Here is a 15,143-nt window from a genome sequence, read left to right as displayed (position 1 = left end):
ACAACTCTGGGTTGGAGCAACAGTGCAGCATGCATACGCAGAGACAAGAAAAATGAAGCAGGTATTCTATTCCAAGTTGACATGCCATGCTGGAAAATTATCCTAGCATGTGTTCCCTCTATCCACACTACAGTACACTCCCATGGGGCTGGCAGGTCTGAATACTTAGGGAAATGGGAGCCAGGTGTAAATAGCTCGGCTAAAGATCGGGTGGCTGACAGTTATTTTTCTGAGCCCAGGCCTTCTTTTATTGTCTGGCTGAGATCACAGCTACCCGCCACCCCCTGCCATCACACACACACCAACACTCAGCCCCCGCAAAACCTGAGCTGCAACTGTAGCACACAGTTTGAGAATGAGAAGAGCATTTCGCTTGGATTAAATTTCCAAAATTCAATAACAGAGCCTTCTGGTGGGAGCCAGATAGACGGAGGGAGTGGTGGGGGATTTTGGACCTGGCTGCTGGCCTGATGCAGAACCCGTTTGCACTTTAACACACCGGCCAGCAGTGGCTGATGTAAAGTCACAGTGGGCTCAGCTAATAAATGGGATGACTGGATGATGGAGAAAAAGAGACCTTAAAAAAGAGAGAGAGAAAAAGAAAGAGGAGGTCATCCAAAGGAACCAGACATTACTCAACATGCTATTTCAGGAAAGCACTCTGATTTGTATCAGGGCTAAACGGAGGGCAGGGAAGAGCACAAAAACAGACAGATGGACAAAGGGGAATAGTATGAGAAGGGGAGGAGAGAGGAGAAAAAAAGACTGGGCATAAAAACAGGATCATAAACTATAAAGGGCACAGACTCAAGTTTGTGAAAGAGAAAATCAAGCCAATACTGCAAGGTGGCAGTGAATAATCCAGAACAGTGATGAAGCCATGTTGGTGTGTGCATGTGTGCGTCTCACACACAGTGGGTGTGAAGTGATGTGAGGCCCTGGCTGTGAAAGTGAGTAAGCCACTCTACCCCCTCTGAGCCTCAGGGCACAGATCCAACAGGTGGACAAGGGAACAATACAACACAGAGGGAAGTGGAGAATGACATCACAGCCAGGAACCCACACCTAAACACACACACACACACACACACACACACAAGAAAACAACCACATGCACACACAGCACTAGCCATCTGACTCATATGCATCATTAGGGATTCCCACACAGGCCAAGTAAGCTGATTCCTTAAAAAGTAAACACTCTCATTAATTCAGTAAATGAGGTTCAGATAGTAGATAAGAGTGTCGCATGAATGCATCATGTCTCACGCCCACTAAGTGAGAGAACAGGGCTTCTGGGCAGTTGAGTCTGAAGGTAATGTTGCAGACACAGGATGTGGTTACTTGTTAAATTATGAGCCAGGCGGCTTTAATGCCCAACAACATCAAATCTCTATCAAGAATGTACCAAGAGCAAGGCTGGAAATTCTTCTATCCAGTCAGTATTTTTCAGTGCAGAAACTGCAAAATTATACCTGCTAACTGGAATTTGAATGGAGTGTAATAGAGACTGCATCCCTCATCTTCTGTAGTGATGAATGAATGTTTTTCTCGGAAAGAGAGCATTGCTGAAGCCAGCTCAGACCTCGCTACTTGCAAACCTTGCATTTCATCGTTAATACAAAATACATACAATTTCTGATGCTGTATTATACTGTACACACACAAGAAACACAAAGTGCAAAACAATAAATGAACAGAAAAAACAGACAGACAAAACAACGAGACAGGCACTATGACAGAAAGACACTGAAATAGAGCAAGGAAGGTGGAGAAAAACAGGCTTTGGAAGCACCACAGTAAACTTTTGCTGAACAGCCTGCTCCCAATTCCGCCTGCCAATGCAGGCAGTCCACAAATGAGACGTCTGTGAGAGCTGGTGAACTTATTTTAGGAGGAAATAAAGCTCCACAAGCACAGCCCCTGTTTATATAAGGATGGTAATGTGTTTCAGATTACAGAGGGTTGTATGGAAATTCTTGTGGTGAGACTGGCCTTTTGATTGCTGGAGAGCAGGAGAGAGGGCCTATGAGGCATTTCTCGAAAAGCCGTCTATGAATCGACTGTTCCAGGGAAGACGTTTTTTTCATTCATCGTTAGAAAGAAATCTCCTGGCAAGGCTGCAGGCTTGTGCCAGGCTGAACTAAAGCCTGAGGCACTGAAGCAGCTCCTAAGGGCACAGGGAGGATAAAGTTTCCTCAGCAAAGGAGCTGTAGAAACTTTGGATGCTACATGAAAAAAACAACAAACATTTTATTAAATTGGATTTATCAGCATAACACTTCCTATGGGCCTATCATTTGCATCAGAAACTTATCAAAACTGATATCTGGACAAAATCCCTGCTGGTCTTGGCAGGTTAGAGCTGAGAGAAAACAAACTGGAGAATGCTCTTTATCTGAGTTCAGCTATAATATTTCTTTTCCAGTTGCTGGCCACCACGAAGAGGAAAAAAACTTTTAATAGGCAGGTTGGGATCAAATATACTTAGAAGTCTGTGGCGTGTTATCACCCAGTTTCATCTTTGCTGCAGGGTTCAAGGCTGTCAGGACTGCGTGTTCCACACATGGACTTTGTTTTTGGTACAGAGGGACGAACAAAGGCATAAAAAAAGTGTACAAACATGAGATCCAGCTCAGGAAAAGACCTTGGGCAAAAAAAAAGCTTCTGTGCAAGTGCATTTACTCCACTGAAGCATGAAAAGCAACACAGACGTATTTACTGGAACATGTCTCACTGGAAGAGGAAATACAAGGCATGACTTTTGACCTTTGGTTTCTCTCATTGGCATGGCTTACTCTACCTGGGCTATGTGGGTACTTTGATCCCTGTGTTTATTCTGCAGAGAACAAGGCAGAGAGAGAGAGAGACAGTCCAGTTGCTCTGTTCTGCACCACACCTCTTCCAGCCTATCTGCATGCGAGCAATAAATAACCATTTACACACTTCAAACAGGACAGTCATTGATCTTTTTAGAGGATGAAAGTAATTTGTCAAGTTCTTTCATGGTCATGTCGAAGATACAGCAGAAACAGAGCTACAACTTCAGTTTGGAAAGGCAAATGTGAATTATGTACTTCTAAAAACATGTGCCTGTGCTTACTAAGAATAGCATCTGTGTGATTTTAAATCTCAAACATCAGCCTGTCTGCCAGCATGATTCCCAGCTAAACAAGAACAGGAGCGACAGGAAACAATGAAATATGAGGACCAAAGGCAAGGAAATGCCAATGGGAAGAGGAGGCCAGCACTCCTGCTTCCTTACCCTCCTCGATATTATTGGAGCCTTCCTGTTAAAATCCCACGTAACTCCCCATAGCTGGGTTCAAAGGTCAAATCACTTGGAATGATTCATACACAGTGAGACAAGCAGGGGCTTTAAGAATCATTTCTGCACTAAATTCCATGGTGTACTGATTACATCAATCTTGTTATATCATTTAGCATCCTAACCCACATCAACCCATCAAATAAGATGCAGTCCTGGGTCAAACAGTATTTATAAATATTTCATAGCTTCTGGGTCAGCATGTGTTGCACCAGATGTTTGGGCTTTCCACACGACAGCAAATCAGATGTGAGGCACAAAACTTTCTTGCAGATAGTCTAAATATTCTGGCACTCACTGTGTTGTGCTATGTGATAAGCAGCACCCAACATGTAGCTCAAACTCCAGATGCAAAGAATTCAAAAGGGAATCTCAAAAGAACCATGAAGAACATTAAAAAATAAAGCATATGATGGACTGCTTATTTTACAACAGTGTTAATTTTATAACACACAACATTATTTGAAAATATCTTTTGACTCAGAGATTCTGACAAGTACTTCTTAGCCGGTTTCCTTTTATGTGTGCAAAAATGTATACAAAGACATTTTGAAAGAAATGCACACTGGGGCATCACAGAGCACAAACTAACCCTAACAGTTTACATGGTGAAGTGCTTGTCAGCTATTTAATCTGGAAAATCAGACACCCATTTGGAAGAAGAATTCAAAAAATGCTTCCATAATTGTTTTGGAAACATATGGCGGTTCACCAGAAAGTGTTCTAGACACCATGGGGCAGACAAAACAACACTGCCTTATAAAGACAAGCATTTAGTAGTGATAACTTTGTACCAAGCCAGTGGTCTGCAGCAAAGACAAGTTATATGCATATGTACATGTGTAATATAGGATTGCAGGGCAGTTCAGACCTATGCAGAGAACATAAACTCACGAGTGTAAGTCTGGAACAGCTTCCTGGCTTCAAGCAGCCTTATTTTATTTTGTCTTTATTTTGACTGGAGAGCATCAGATGGCAAAGTGAGTAAGGAGACATGTTGAACCAGAGTAACTGAGTTCAAGTCGTGCGGCATCCACTCTGCACCCTGCAGGGATGCTGTTCTGCATCTCAGCCTCTGCACTAAATCTGTGATCCATAATCTATAAAACTGATAAAACATCAATTTATCACTCAATTAATCACTATTAACACAGACATTCTTGATACTGTAATTTTCCTCAGTCAGCCTTTCCCCTGTCAAGAATTAAACAGAAGCCAATAATTGGTTAAACACACATTGATCTCCTGAAGCTGTGAAATTCCAATCATGGAGCCTCACTACTCACTTGGTCAGAGTTTGAGAATCTGTGGCTCAGTGGGTTATGTCACACAAGTTTGATCCAAGGAACATATAAAAGAAGGAAAGAACTTATGTCATAGGGATATTAAGCAAAACTTTGGTGCCACTAATACTGAAGTCAATGGCACAGGCATGGAAAATGCGACTATAAACCACTATACCTCTGCCATTTGAACTATGACAGGACGGAGATTTGGATATATAACAGAACCCACTTTAGCCTACATTATGCTGATCGGTGTGTTTTTGTCCAAGGTGCACCGTAGGTGTCTGTGCTTGTTATCTGTGTCAAAATCTATACAACAGCTATATATAGCCCAGCATAAAGGCAAGCTCTAGCTAATGTCAATGTTAGCCACATCCAAAAATACATTTGCATAAACCAACAACAAACGTAGTCCAGTTAAATAGATCCAAAGGGGTCAAATTTGTCCACTTTGCATTAGAAGTGTAACGTGCATAAATTGCATGATTTTTCATGCTGATCACAACCAGACATAGTACCAATTACACAAAGGCCCAGGACTCCAGTGCCCCCATATGTAATTTATGAAACAGCACTTACTTGTATAGATTAAATTGTATATCTTGACCTAGCCAATCATGTTACACCCAAATAATGCTCTTGTGAGGTTGGTGAAGTTGTTTAATTTCCACCAAATAAATAAAAAAATAAGCATGGAAATTCAGATTTTGTTTTCAATATTTTTAATACTTTCCAATGATGAGAATAAAAAGGGTAGTTGCGGCATTGTAAGGACCAAGTGACATACTCCAAAGTTATCTGTAGATCTTTCTGAGTCTAATGATATGCCTTGATCCCATAAAGAATGTGAGCTAATTAACAATTAACGAGAATAGAATTTTGACACCTTCCTGGAGTAACAACCTGTTCAACTATCTTAAAAAAGGAAGGGTGGAAAACTCATTCACCATGCAGAAAGTTTCCATACTTGGCACAAACTGGGCCTGCATGCCGCACAGTGACATAATGCCCTCTCCTCTTTTTTATACGTTACTTGGTTTGGGCCAAGAAGTCTTATCTGCTGACTGGTCAGTTGAGGCACAATTCCCAAGACCTCTACAGGAATGTAGCCTGAACTGTTTTCCGACCAAACATATCCACAAAAAGACTGGGCATCTGCTGTGTTCTATTTAGGGAGACTCTGTGGACCAGCACTCTCCAGCAGCCCAGACTGTTCAACCTCAAGTCAAACAAAGTAGTCAGCTTGGACAAGCATGTCTGGACAAATCGAGGGGAAACGAACAATCTTCTCCAAATTACTCTTCACATGAAGTTACAGCGGGTCTTGATTACCAGTGCAACATGACGAGCACTTCAGAGCCTCCGCTCCCACGCACAATGTAAATGCACCCAGGAGAGATGTGGAGATGTGTACCAATCCCACTACTTCTGGGTAACTACACCAGGACAAAAGCAGGCCATTAGACACCTCATATCCAGTGTATCCCTTCCTCGAGTGGTTCTGCTGCCACTCCTGTGTGTGCATGCACACAACTGCGTGCACGCACACACACACTGAGGGAAAAGGAGTAAAGAGGAAGTGCTCCTGGCTGGTCACACCCTCTGCAAATAACAATCTGCACACGCCATCTCCGGACTGAGATGTCCAGCTGGAGGGAAAACAAATAGACTGAAAAAAGGGGGAGAGCTCGGAAAAGGAGGCCTGGTGCACTCAGGTCCTCCTCCTTTGCTGCCAGGGCTACTGTGCATACCACAGCTTATCAAAGTTAAGAGCTACAACTGTGAAAACACTTACATTAATGCTGTCATGTCAGTAACCAGTTTGAACCTTTATTTAGCCAGGGAGGATCAGCTGAGCACTTGCTTTTTTTCAGCACCATCTTGCTTTACACTCACAGTTACGTGTCAAAGTTGACCACTAAGCCTGAGTCATCTACTACTGATCACTAGGCAGCTCCTGTGTAACAGCTGGGGGTTAAGCACTTTGCTCAAGGGCAATTCAGCTTTAGTTTAGGAAAGGGAAAGTGTTACTTTCTGTACTTCCATACTATTTGCAATTTTAGTAGGAGCAATCATTTTTGCATCATAATTTTCATTTTAACTAGAAAAAAAAAACACAAGAATGAGGAGGATGCCATTTTGCTATGGTCTGTACAAAACCATCATATTTTTGGACGTCTGGCAAATATGTTCTGTAGCACCACAATACCTCATTTATAATTGTATACTATCAAACTTAACCTTTATCAAAAACATTGCAGCTGCTGCGATTTGGATAATGCACTTATCCATATTATGATTTCAATACAATTTAGATTAATTCTGCAGCATTAATTATGGGCCTTATCAAGATGTTCATATATGTAGGTGCAGGCCATGCAGGTCAAACAATGTTTTATATTTGTAAGCATAACTTAACTTAAACTTCAAATATTACTCAACACATTAGACAGACATGCCTGAAGCACAATACAGGAGTATATGAATGTTTGCTCATGCTGAAACAATCACTGTAGTGGCATGAGCAAAACACTTCTAAAAGACATTTTGGTAACAACAGCTACTCTTACACAGCAAGGCTAAGTGGCTCTTGACGATGCCAGGGCACACTACATTTGTTTGTTACATGATGGTGAAAAAACTTCTTTATTTAGAGCCCAGCTGGCCAATCTGTGTGGGCAAAAAAATACAACAGGGATCACAAATGCTTTGATTTGGAGAGCTTTCTGTGTTATAACAAGTATGCTTTAGGTAGCTCTCTTTGCCATGTTTGGCAAACCAGAAACCAGATCTGCAAGAGACTTGGCCATCAAATCCTTTTCCTGAAGATCATCCAAATATTTACAAGCTACTGCTGTGAAAGTAAACATTAACGTCTAAATTAGACGGATAAGGCTGTAAATCTTGGTAAATAATTTAACCACCAAGGCTGCAGTGCTAGGGGTGTACAACAAATAACTGAATAGTTTTAATGCAAACTGGTAGGCTATATCAGTGGAAACCATTTTCCCCAACACTGCAAAGGCAACTTCTTCATTCAATGCCCATGACATGTCAGATAAACCCAGGTGCAAACAAAATGAACCAAGACATCCAAGGTAAACATGAGAAATTTTCAATCCGTTTCAGCAGTACAGACACAAGCCTTTCAGGTGGAAGAATGGGTGCACAGTCTTCTGTGGGAATTTTGCATTGATATTAAGCCTCTGACATGCAGTGAACTTGTCCAAAACCACATGCAAAAGTGTATGCACGTGCGGCTGAGCACTAAAAGGCCTCCTACACTCCCACCGCTCTGGCGTCAGTTTGCACTTTCCCCACTGCAGACTGAGGTGAGGAAAGGAGATGGAGAAGCTGACTCCTAGCCCGAGCCCATGGGAAATTCACCCCTACTGTTGCCTTCATTCACAGGCATGGCATGGTTGACACCGGGCCACTCAAAACACAGCTGATGCAAACAAGCCTGTTCAGGGACTGGTGCTGGTTCAAACAGTGCAATCAGTGAGAGCACTGTGATTCCTTGGGTGGAGTCGGATTCAAACACACTATCTTCCACACTGAAGGAAGAAACAACATCAAAAGGAATGTCCCCAATCAATGGCTCACTCCAGGGAGAAAAAAAAAAAAACAACAACACATGAATGGATTATTGTTATTACTGCATAACTTTGCGAGTATGTAATGGATGTTATTCAAACAAAACAGAGACTTCACATGTGGAAGTGGGCTAGCAGCACATGTATGTTGAGTTGTTTGGCACATTTTTTGCATTCTATTTATGGTGACAACAATGAATACAATAATACAGCAGTAAAAACAATTGTGGCACACCTTCACTGATGGCACTGACTACCAATTTCCAGTCTCAGTGGGCGTAGCACCTGTTGTGGTGCAGTAGTTGTATGATAGAAAGAAAATGAAAGTTTGATAATTAAATTAAGACCACATTGTGTAAAAAAGAGTAGCCAAATTGACACTTAGGTTTGAGATAACATCCCCAATACACATTCGCCTACGTGAGAAAGGCTACTAGCTTGAGCATCTGGTTGAACCCGAGAAGGTGAACGACCGTAACCTCTGCTTACCTGTGTTTCAGGTTAGCCATGAATTCCTCCAAAGACACGTTGTCCAAAAGCACAAAGTCAGCCTTTCCAAACTCCAGACTCTCGTGTTCTGCCATACTTTCTGTGTTTTATTTGTTTGTTTTTTTTACCCCCTTCTTATCCGTGCTCCAGGAAAATATCTTCTCCAGCAACTTGTTCACTGCTTTCAAGTGCCCACGACAGCAAAGGTGAGCAATGGCGAGCCCGCACTGTGCACCTTCTCAACTGAGAGATGTCTGGTCGATTCGCATTGTTTTTAAGTCATGTGGCAGCAGTGGAGGTCACTTTGTATATTGTCTCATTTCACATTTAAGTCGTGAAACGGTCAAAGAAAAAAAAAAGAAATATACGTGAGCTAGAAGCAAATTTTGTGTGTTTTCTCGTTCTGACAGTCGCTATTTTTCAAAGTTCCGACCTCGGTGTTAGCTGTAGAAAATATTCCAAAAATATCCTCATATTCATGGAAAGTTGCCGCTGCCTCTCACCGAAATGTATCCTTGTCCCATTACAGCGGGAGCCAGCCCTCCTTACACAGATCCTTTTTCCTTGAGTTTCTCGTCTCGTCCCGGCTGTCCGCCGACCAATCAGCTTCTAGCCGCCTCTTCTAAGCCCCGCCCCTCCGCCCGGTTGAGGTGTTGGTCAGAACTGGCCCTGTGTGTAACTTAAAAACTATTACAAAAATTTCTGAAGACCACTGTTCTGCTGTTCCTTATACATATTTCAGTGATGACGGGTCACCTCTAAGTTGTAAAACAGTCCGGGAAAAACCATAACTTTTGGCCTTCACTTTTATGATGCCCTTTATTACCATATAAGGGAAAATTAGAGCTCATCAGAATTTGCACCATGGCATTTCAATGAAGAACAGAGCTATATTTAGGAGATACAAACACAATGGGGAACATTAAGGAGAAAGCGTGGCTTTCTCAAATCAACTCCCTGGTTTTTGAACCATCATGGAGTTTGAATATAGACTCTACAGGTCTGTCACACATCAGTGTTTCTCATCAGGCGAGGATGGAGCTGGCTGAGTCTCCCATATGCTACTGCAGGAGTTGTTACTGGATCCCAGGAACAGACTGCTATCAGACATGACTTCACCGTGTTTGTATCGATGCAAGTCTGCCACCTTGTGTAAGGTAAAAGTAAATGCTTCTGCTCCTATTCCACTTATATTCCACTCACACCCTTGTAATGTAAACTAATAAATTTAATATCAACACCCTAAAGTAACTTACCTAACTAACTTAATGCATTAATTCACTCAGATCCAGAACATTTCAGTCATAATGGAGACAAACTTGACAAACATCCTTATTGTTGTGTTTTTGGGTTTTTTTAATATAATATTTACACTTCTATTTTAGATAGTTAGCTGGCAGAACATGCAATGAGACCAAATGTAGAATAAGCATCAATTCCTGAAGCATCAACATTAGAAGCAAAAAAAAAAAAAAAAGTATTGGAAACAATTTGAATGAAAGCATGTTTTAGTGCAAAACTAATAGAGAACGTCCATCTAGAAACATCATTAAGAGAATATCTGAAATGCACAGTTAAACATTTCATGCAAGGCCACATCTAGATTGAAAACAATTCAAAACAGATATCTTTATTTTGTTTTACATTCTTAGCGCTGTTATTTCACCTGTGCAAGCAGGGAGCCCCCAAATGTGATGGTCATGGAAGCGGCGTTAGCCCAGGAGCTACCACAGTTGTGGGTGACATATACTAAAGCCCCTCTACGCAGGAAGGTCATGTAAGTCGTCAAGCCGCCGACAGTGGAGGGGCTGGAGACGTGCGTGTGAGAGACAGAGACCCAGTAACCATTGACCACCAGCCACAGATCTGTCTTGACACCGTTCCGACCTGTTTGGGTGGAGAAGAAGAACTGGTAGATCCCTTTGACTGGAGCTCTGAACACCCCGGTTCTGCTGTTATAGGCTCGGCCCAAGTTCACCAACACTTTGCTGTACTTGATCCGGTTCACCTTGCCTGAGAGGCGGCCAGGGAAGGAGGCAAAGAAGTGGATTTTTCTGGAAGAAGCTGAAAGGAGGTGGGATGTTAGTAGCATTAGTATTAATAGTAGTAATGGCTGTCATATTCATCACTATTTCTACAGTGGTTCAGTGTATTTCATATGAAGCAGAAATATCACTGGAAAGAAGGGAGCAAATTTCACCAAAAGAATGGTGGAATTAAGAATATCTTTGCTTATTTATGATGATTTTTTTTAAAGATCCAAATCAGAAATTTGATGAAGCTCTTTAAATTTGTGTTGATCTTATGACAACAGGCCCAAAACCCATATGGACCGGGTTTTAGAGGAAAATGAAGGCACACTGATCACAGCCATTAACATGATGACTGGGACATACTTCTCCTTTTCTTACACCTCCAATTAATCCTGTCTCTGCTCACACAGTACTGATTTCTTCGGCACCTCCCACATATGAGGGTGTTGATATCTGGGAACAGACAAAGGATATCACATGATGTTGCACCTACAAATCACATGTAAGGACAAGAAATACATGAAGCGTGCAGACCACAGGATCATGAATGTTTATGGAGCAGCACGGTCCAGACAAGGCCCAAACTCCTGTCCTGTAAGTGCCATCAGTGAAAATATACATCTTTGTATTTGTGAATAAAACTCTGATTAGCATCATTTTCACCAGTATCAAGGTAGTGTGTCCATGAAAAAAAGAAGTCACCTACTTGTACAACCTGGAGCATTTCCAAATGTGTCTCTCCCCTAAAGTTAGTATAATCAAATCACTTTTAAATGAAGGAGGGTAATTTTATTTTTTAAATGTTTTTCTTGAGCACCTGTCCGTATAACATCTTGCGTAATCACTGGCTGCAGGTATAAAAATAAAGCACAGTATGAGCTACCAGTAAAGTAATGAACCACTTTCAGGCCTAAAGTTGTTGATAGCAGCAGCTAAGTTTTTGAGATACTGGCAGACGATTTTAAAGTAGCAAAACTGAACCCCTCTACGCTTATTTTTAATACCTGCACAGTAAGCCAAGTAACAGGATGTGGGCTTGGTGAACTTGTAGACAAAGTAGTTGCCGCGACACTTCTTGACCTTGATGGGGGTGGAGCGGAAGGCACAGCAGTTCTTCTTCCAGTGGCCACACACTCGGCGGGTGACGATGCCCTGCCTCCTCTTAGGGTGGGGCCCTGCCAGCCACAGCGGGGCATGGGTGCCACATTTGTTCGCGGGTACACATCTCTCAGGCATCTGCAGACTCTTGCCGTTGTAGAAGAGGCGATACCAACCTTCAGTAAAAATAACATAGCAATAATAAGACCACAATCATCATCCTTTGTCATCATTATTATTAGAATAACTACATCTACATATGACTTTTTCTTAGGTTTTCTTTGGTTTAATTTTTCTTAATGTATCCCTGTTATTGTTAGGTTACCTTTCCATCTGGCGTTGCGATCACACATCTTAACCTTGGTGGTGGTGTTGGTGGCACGCCATGCCTGGTCCAGGACTGTGTAGTGGTAGCAGGGGTCAACAAGTGGCTCAGAATCTTCATCTTCCTCAGAGGACCACGAGTCATCCTCCTCCTCCTCATGATCTGCATAGTAGCCAAGAATAGTTGTTCCTGCAAGGCAAATTAATTTCCATCGGAGTTCAGATTTTATTCATGTTTGACTGTGTGTTTAAATTAGGTCTATAGGGCACAGCCGAGTGTGCCACATGGAGCATGGAGAGTAAGCAAGAGAGGAACTCATGTAAATCATTCTATTTGATACAAAGAAAGTTGATCATATTTTATGTACCAACCTACTTCCTTCATACTTCTTTTCTTATGGTGTTCTTTAAGCATCTGTGCAGGCAGAGATGTGAAAAGACCATGTTGAATATTCAGCAGGTGATGTATGGAGAGAACAGTCTGCAGTTATTAAGAGTCAGAGTAATTAAAATGCAGTGAATCTTAGTAGAGGTTACCTGATTCAGAGAATACTGCTGCTGTTGAACTGTCGTGTGTTCACACCTTAAATTCTCCATTTCCTGCAAATTAGAGCATGCTGAGTATTTTTTTTAATTACAGACTGATATATGGTAGTCCCCCCCAAAAAAGCAACAAAGCAAGCAGGTTCTTGTGCATTTATGACACTTGAGGGATCTAATATCTGACTCTGATATTACAGTTCATAACTAAAACAAACAGAGGAGCTACTGGGTTGAAGTTTGTAATACAATGTTTAACTTACAGAAAAAATCACAGATCCATAAAATACTTTTTGCAAAACCTTAATAAATTCTCTAGGGCAGTGCAAAATGTACAATAGACACTAGGATGCATTTTGCATAATCCAATAAACTATTGAAATTCACATAAATTACATTGCATATCCTATCACCTTGTATACAGCAGCAAGTTGCGCAGCCAGCGGTTGATTTTCCATCTTCCAAATTTGGAGCTCAGTCTAGAAAAGAATGAGCAAAATGTCTGACAAAACTTGATTTTGTTATATGACCTTAATAATTACGGCTAATACAATTGTAATGTTTTATTCTCTTTCTAGGGTTAACGTGGCCAAAGTTCAGCGCCGTACTGTCTTTTCGCATTAAACAACATCTGGGAAAACAAGAATAGTTTTGATGCATTATGTATGAATTTAACATTCCATCTGCCTTCCAGCTTTTCAGCATCAATAAGCAAACGCAGATACTCACAGAATTTGTGTTCCCTGAACAGCCAGCTGCACAAGATGTCAGCATCACAAACACAGCTACAGCTAAGAAAACCATCTGGGGGCAACAGTTGCACAACAGTTATGTAAAAATGACATTGATATGGCTTCTCTGTTACCTCTGACATTAATTATATGTATTTATGCAGATATCTATATTTTTATATTCTTTATATATTTCCAAATGTCTTGGAATTCTAGTATTATTATTGCAGAGCACAAAATTTGAGTTCTGTCAGTAAGAGTGACATATTACACATTTTATATTGTCACTGTCTCTCAGGCTCAAGAAATATTTTACACACATGGAGAACAGTGCTAGATCACAGTTACAGTGAAGGAAAGGCAAAATCTGAGTCAGAATATTTTTGCAGGTAATATACAATACCCAGCTGTGTTATGGAGAAAAAATATGTAATTGTACCTTGAACTGTGTCATCATCAGCTCGCTATTTTAGAGTAGTTCAACATTGAGAGGCCATGCAAATGCTGAAACAGAATAATGCAGAAAGCATCTTAAAACACATTTACTGTGTCATCACCAACCTTTTCAATTAATGGAGACCTTTCAAGTGCATATATGAAAGAGTAAGTATATATTTCGCATATTGCAAAGTTTTCCTTACCTCTTCATGTAAGCATGATGACAAGCTCACTCGCCAGTAGAGGATAACCTTTTATACTCATCAGTAGGTGTCACAGTAATGCAGAACCTAAGGGGAAGTTATGGATTTCAGTTTAACAACATCTTTCCCACTCAGTTAAGGTGTTACTTTTCACAGACTAGATGCAGACGTAGACATGAAATAAAGACAGAGTTGGCAGTTTCTGAGTCAGTGTAGTCAGCAGAGACGAGGGTAAAAACTGCTGTATTCTAAATAAGGATAACAGCATGAGAATGCACAAACAAGTGAGCGCTAAAATTAATCACCTAACAAAATGACACTGTTAATTAACCCGTGCTGAGTAAATCAGGTTTGGTGAATCTATAATTAAGACAGATTCAGCAGATGAAAAAAATCTACATCTTTCTAGTCATTTAGAATCACTTCTGTAGTTGTGGTACAGATGCACATAGAAATACGACTGATATAGCCTTGAAGGTGGGAGTGAAATTAGAATCTGGGACATTACCACTGACTTAGCTTTGCATACTGCACACAACTCCCAAACCGCTCCTGCACAATTGCATGTTGGCCAGGAGTGCAAAATAGTGGCTGCACTGGAAAGTCCACTGCAACTGCACCTTTTTTCATTCATCTTCTAAACCGCTTATCCTCACTAGGGTCACGGGGGGGTGCTGGAGCCTATCCCAGCGCTCATAGGGCGAAGGCAGTGAAACACCCTGGACAGGTCGCCACTAACCACTGCACCACCGTGCCGCCGCAACTGCACCTGAGGTGGTTAAATAAAGAATAAAATATTCACAGTAAACCTCACTATTCAGTGAGAATCTAACACTCTCAATTTCACATTTGATCCTCAGCACTTAAGACTTTTTGCTTTAGTGAGCTGGGACATCTGAAATCAAATTAATATCACCACATGTAATGTCAAAAGCAAACATCAAATGCATTTTTTACTACTGTAAACCAAAACATATTACAATTTTGAAAGTCTGAGTGATGTCTATTTACAATGTCAAGTTTTATCTATCACTCCACTTCATGTCTATACAAACCAATGCGCCCATTTGAAGTGGG

The 15,143-nt window shown here is 41.2% G+C and overlaps 2 protein-coding genes across 2 annotated transcripts in view; both read right to left on the bottom strand.

Moving 5' to 3' along the window:
• The window catches only part of myo1d (myosin 1D), a 108,929-nt gene extending 99,705 nt beyond the window's left edge, over positions 1 to 9,224 (bottom strand). Inside the window, exon 1 of the mRNA XM_030077517.1 lies at positions 8,700 to 9,224. Within this exon, the coding sequence (XP_029933377.1) occupies positions 8,700 to 8,794 (95 nt within the window). The 5' untranslated portion in view covers positions 8,795 to 9,224. The remainder of the gene's footprint in view (positions 1 to 8,699) is intronic.
• Positions 9,225 to 10,297: 1,073 nt separating this feature from the next.
• LOC115378064 (uncharacterized) lies at positions 10,298 to 13,928 on the bottom strand. The gene is given in 8 exon segments (XM_074933742.1): positions 10,298 to 10,763; positions 11,737 to 12,006; positions 12,156 to 12,344; positions 12,527 to 12,569; positions 12,692 to 12,859; positions 13,108 to 13,173; positions 13,424 to 13,498; positions 13,865 to 13,928. Coding segments are annotated over 8 exon segments (1,236 nt in total). The 5' UTR covers positions 13,883 to 13,928; the 3' UTR covers positions 10,298 to 10,356.
• Positions 13,929 to 15,143: the final 1,215 nt, after the last annotated feature.

Source organism: Myripristis murdjan, chromosome 19, assembly GCF_902150065.1.
Source record: "Myripristis murdjan chromosome 19, fMyrMur1.1, whole genome shotgun sequence".
Lineage (NCBI taxonomy): Eukaryota > Metazoa > Chordata > Actinopteri > Holocentriformes > Holocentridae > Myripristis > Myripristis murdjan.
Note: the sequence above shows the minus strand (reverse complement) of the source record. Positions and strands in the feature narration are given on the sequence as shown.